The sequence below is a fragment of the Protobothrops mucrosquamatus genome, unplaced genomic scaffold, assembly GCF_001527695.2.
Source record: "Protobothrops mucrosquamatus isolate PMUCROS unplaced genomic scaffold, P.Mucros_1.0 scaffold6324, whole genome shotgun sequence".
Lineage (NCBI taxonomy): Eukaryota > Metazoa > Chordata > Lepidosauria > Squamata > Viperidae > Protobothrops > Protobothrops mucrosquamatus.
Genome location: NW_015392152.1, coordinates 6,798 through 11,797, shown reverse-complemented (window position 1 = coordinate 11,797; position 5,000 = coordinate 6,798). Strand labels below are relative to the sequence as shown.

Here is a 5,000-nt window from a genome sequence, read left to right as displayed (position 1 = left end):
CCAATTCCAGCAACCGTTCCTGGTTTGTTTTGGCTGCCAGTCCCCTAATTCAGGAGTCCACCTGCCTTAGAAAGACAAAGGTCACTCTTTTGAAGACCCCCAAAGTCCACATTCTGGCTAGAGAGGACCGCTGGTTTGAAAGAGGGGTCAAAGAGGCCATCTAGGTCAACATTGAGCGGCCCTCTCTGTGTAGAGGGGGAGGATACAACACCACGTATTCCCTCTCTACAACAGAGTCCTTTCGACCGTCCCGGGAGGGCTCCACACCCGTTTACACTCTGATCCCGGTGACTCTGAGGATACAGAGAGATCCCCAAGTGGCATAAACAACTCTCAGAGACAGTACTAACGATCAGATAACCGGAAGGAAGGTAGTATTCCAATATCCCAGGGCCTGCCCCAAAGAAGAGGGAGTCAAGCTCTTCTCCAAAGCACCTGAAGGCAGGAGAAGAAGCAACGGATGGAAACTGACCAAGGAGAGAAGCAACCTAGAACTAAGGAGAAACTTCCTGACTGTTAGAACAATTAGCCAGTGGAACCACCTGCCTCCAGAAGCGGTGAATGCTCCAACACTGGAAGTTTTTAAGAAGAGACTGGACAGCCATTTGTCTGAAATGGTATAGGGTTTCCTGCCTGAGCAGGGGGTTGGACTAGATGACCTCCGAGGTCCCTTCCAACTTTTTAATAATAATAATAATAATAATAATAATAATAATAATAATAATAATAATAATAATAATAATAATAATAATAATAATAATAATAATAATAATATTCCTTATTTCCAGGTTGGCTCTCTCTTTAATTATTGTCTATCCATTACTCCTTCTTCTGCCTTCAGATGCCATTTGTCTGAAATGGTATAGGGTTTCCTGCCTGAGCAGGGGGTTGGACTAGATGACCTCCAAGGTCCCTTCCAACTTTATTATTATTATTATTATTATTATTATTAATAATAATAATAATAATAATAATATAATAATAATAATAATAATAATAATAAACCCTTCCGTCTTCCACCATTCAGCCAGAACTGAAGAAGCTTCTTGGATGAGAAGGAAAATGGGGGGAAAAAACCCCCAAGAACGTCCAGTTGCCTTTTGGAAAAAGCCCCCCCAGGCCCTGGAGGGTTTGAGAGTCTCCAGAGACCAGGGGGCTGGGAGGGCTTCCGTTTTTAGGGCGAGAGAAAAAAGTTTCCCCCCACCCCCCCACCCCTTCCTACACCACTCAGGCTCCTGCATGACGTGGACGCCGGTCACATGAGCTTTGTGGAGGAAGTCTTTGAGAATCAAGTTCGGCTTCCAGGAGGCCAGTGGATCCATATGGCCGAAGCCTACACAGATGTGGTAAGTGAGCTGTAATTCTTTGGTGTAATTGGGGTGGGGAAATTTTTTTTCCTTCTAATGGATCATGGAATCTCCTCCTCCTCAACTTTCTTCTGACTTATAAAGGAGAACTTTTGTAGTTGAAATGAGGGGTCCTTGGTGCTCTCTGAGCTGGGAGGTTTCCTTGCAGACGTTTCATGACCCAACTAGGTAACATCATCCGTGCTAGAAGGGGGAAGGAGGAGGAGGAGGAGGACTGTGGGGTCCCTGGTGCTCTCTGAGAAAACGTCTGTTTTCTTGCAGACGTTTCCTGACCCAACTAGGGACTATCATCCGTGCTAGAAGGGAATGGAGTTCGGGAAGAGGGGGAGGAGGAGCAGGAGGAAGAGGAAGAGAGGGAGGGGAGGAAGGGCAGGAGGAGGAGGAGGACTGTGGGGTCCTTGGTGCTCTCTGAACTGGGTGATTTTCTTGCAGATGTTTCATGACCCAACTAGGGACCATCATCCATGCTAGAAGGGGGGAGGAGGAGGAGGAGGAAGAGGAGGAGGAAGAGGAGGAGGGGGAGGAGGAGGAGAAGGAGGAGGAGGAGGAGGAAGAGGACTGTGGGGTCCTTGGTGCTCTCTGAGCTGGGTGGTTTTCTTGCAGACATTTCCTGACCCAACTAGGTAACGTCACCAGTGCTAGAAGGGAATGGAGTTTGCAAGGAGGAGGAGGAGGGGCAGGAGGAGGAGGAGCAAGAGCAGGAGCAAGAGGGGGAGGAGGAGGAGGCGGAGAAGAGACAGGAGGAGAAGAGGAGCAGCAACAGGAGGAGGAGGACTTGAGGCTCTTGAGCGTGGCTCTTTTCTTGCAGATATTCCATTACCCAAACTAAGGACCATCAGGGCTAGCGGCTAGTCCACTGGCTAGCTACTCTCCAGACCGGCTACTAGCACTGATGCTGTCACCTAGTTTGGTTAAGAAAATGTCCGTAGGAAAGCAGCCCGTCCGGGAGAGCACGCGGGACCCCTCTCGCTTCTTCCGACGTGCAGGAAAGGAGAGCCAGGGGGACTTCCTTGGATTCTCTTCTGTTTTTCCAGAACGGGGAGAAGATTTTGCCCAAGGAGGAAATTGAGTGTCCTCTCGGATGGAAATGGGAAGATGTGGAGTGGGACACCGACCTCAACCGGGCAGTGGACGAGAAAGGTGTTTTGCTGTCTTTCTTTTGGGGGGGGGGTTAGGGAAAAAACGGTTGGAGAGGAAAAAACACGTTCCTGGCTAAGGAGAAACTTCCTGACAGTTAGAACAATTAACCAGTGGAACAACCTGCCACCAGAAGCGGTGAATGCTCCAACACTGGAAGTTTTTAAGAAGAGCCTGGACAGCCATTTGTCTGAAATGGTCTAGAGTTTCCTGCCTGAGCAGGGGGTTGGACTAGATGACCTCCAAGGTCCCTTCCAACTTTACTACTACTACTACTACTACTACTACTACTACTACTACTACTACTACTACTACTGTTGTTGTTGTTGTTATTATTATTATTATTATTATTATTATTATTATTATTATTATTATTATTATTATTATTATTATTAAGTTTTCGTCATCTCCGGAGCGTCCTGGATGTTGCCCATCAGATAGAACATCTTGGACTGTTAAGTTTTTAAAAAAATTTTTTTTTTTTTTAAAAAAAAAAAAAAAGATAAATAACAGACGTGTAGAGAATAGACAATAACGGAAAGAGAACTCAAAAGCTTTGAAGGATTTAGAGAAAACCCTCACCGGACAAATAAATTCTTGTTTCTTGAACAAGGAAATGAGACCATGAAGAATCTCGTAAGGAATAAAATAGAATAGAATAGAAAAAGAATAGAATAGAATAAAATATAATAGAATATAGAATATAGAATATAGAATATAGAATATAGAATATAGAATATAGAATATAGAATATAGAATATAGAATATAGAATATAGAATATAGAATATAGAATATAGAATATAGAAGGGAAGGGAAAGGAAGAGAATAAGGAATAGAATAGAATAGAATAGAATAGAATAGAATAGAATAGAATGGAAAGGAATAGAGTAGAACAGAACAGAACAGAAAATGTGGAATGGAATAAATGGAATAGAATAGAATAGAATAGAATAGAATAGAATAGAATAGAATAGAATAGAATAGAATAGAATAGGGAATAGAATAAAATAGAAAATAGAAAATAGAAAATAGAAAATAGAAAATAGAGAATAGAATGGAACGGAACGGAACGGAAGAGAAGAGAATAAGGAATAGAATAGAATAGAATAGAATAACAGAGTTGGGAGGGACCTTTGAGGTCCTCTAGTCCAGCCCCCTGTTCAAGCAGGAGACCCTCTACCATTTCAGACAAGTGGCTGTCCAGTCTCCTCTTAAATATCTCCAGTGATGGAGTGCCCACAATTTCTCGTGGCAAGCTGTTCCACTCGTCGATTGTCCTCATTGTCAGGAAACTTCTCCTCAATTCCACGTTGCTTCTCTCCTTGATCAGCTTCCAACCACAGTTCCTTTTAACATTCCAAGCTTTTCTGTCTTCTCTCCGAGGCTGGGAATACGGCATCACCATCCCTCCAGACCACAAGCCCAAGTCTTGGGTGCCAGCGGAGAAGATGTATCACACTAACCGACGGCGACGTTGGGTGAGGCTCCGCAGAAGAGACCTGGCTCAAATGGAAGCCTTGAAAAAGGTAAGGACGAGGTGGACACAAACACAAATGAGGAAAACTGAGCCAGGCCCCATCATCTCCACGCAATCTGGAGAATAATAGAGAGGGAAGGGATCTTGGAGGTCTTCTAGTCCAGCCCCCCTGCTCAAGCAGGAGATCCTCTATCATTCCCAGACAACTGGCTGTCCAGTCTCTGTTCTCTCTCTCTCTTCTTTCTCTCTCTCTAACTCTGTCTCTCTCTCCTCTGTCTCTCCTCTCTCTCTCCTCTCTCTCTTCTCTCTCTCCTATCTCTCTCCTTTCTCTCCTCTGTCTCTCTTGTCTCTCTCCTCTCTCTTCTTTCTTTCTCTCCTCTCTCTGTTCTCTCCTCTCTTCTTTCTCTCTCTCCTCTCTCCTCTCTCTCCTCTGTCTCTTCTTTCTCTCTCTCTTCTCTCTCTCTTCTTTATTTCTCTCCTCTCTCCTCTGTCTCTCTTCTCTCTCTCCTCTCTTCTCTCTCTCCTCTGTCTCTTTCCTCTCTCTTCTCTCTCTCTTCTCTCCTCTGTCTCTCCTCTCTCTGTTCTCTCTCTCTTCTCTCTCCTCTCTCTCTCTGTCCTCTGTCTCTCTTCTTTCTCCAGTCACTCTTCTCTGTCTCTCCTCTCTGTTCTCTCTCTCTTCTTTCTCTCTCTCTCCTCTCTCCTCTTTCTCCTCTGTCTCTCTTCTCTCTCTCCTCTCTGTTCTCTCTCTCTCTTCTTTCTCTCTCTCCTCTCTCCTCTCTCTCTTCTCTCTTCTCTGTCTCTCTTCTCTCTCTTCTCTCTCACCTCTCTCTCTCCTCTCCTCTGTCTATTTCCTCTCTCAGTTCTCTCTCTCTTCTCTCTCCTCTCTCTCTCTCTTTGTCTCTCTTCTCTCTCTCCTCTGTCTCTCTTCTCTCTCCAGTCTCTCTTCTCTGTCTCTCCTCTCTGTTCTCTCTCTCTCTTCTTTCTCTCTCTCCTCTCTTCTCTCTCTCCTCTTTCTTCT

General features: G+C 44.9%; 1 protein-coding gene across 1 annotated transcript in view; it reads left to right on the top strand.

The window, feature by feature from the left end:
• LOC107300184 (dysferlin-like) overlaps positions 1–5,000 on the top strand; it is a gene marked incomplete at its 3' end in the record, with an annotated part of 71,647 nt that overhangs the window by 60,587 nt on the left and 6,060 nt on the right. The window contains 3 exon segments of the mRNA XM_029286952.1: positions 1,232–1,346; positions 2,402–2,507; positions 3,889–4,031. Of these exon segments, the coding sequence (XP_029142785.1) occupies positions 1,232–1,346; positions 2,402–2,507; positions 3,889–4,031 (364 nt within the window).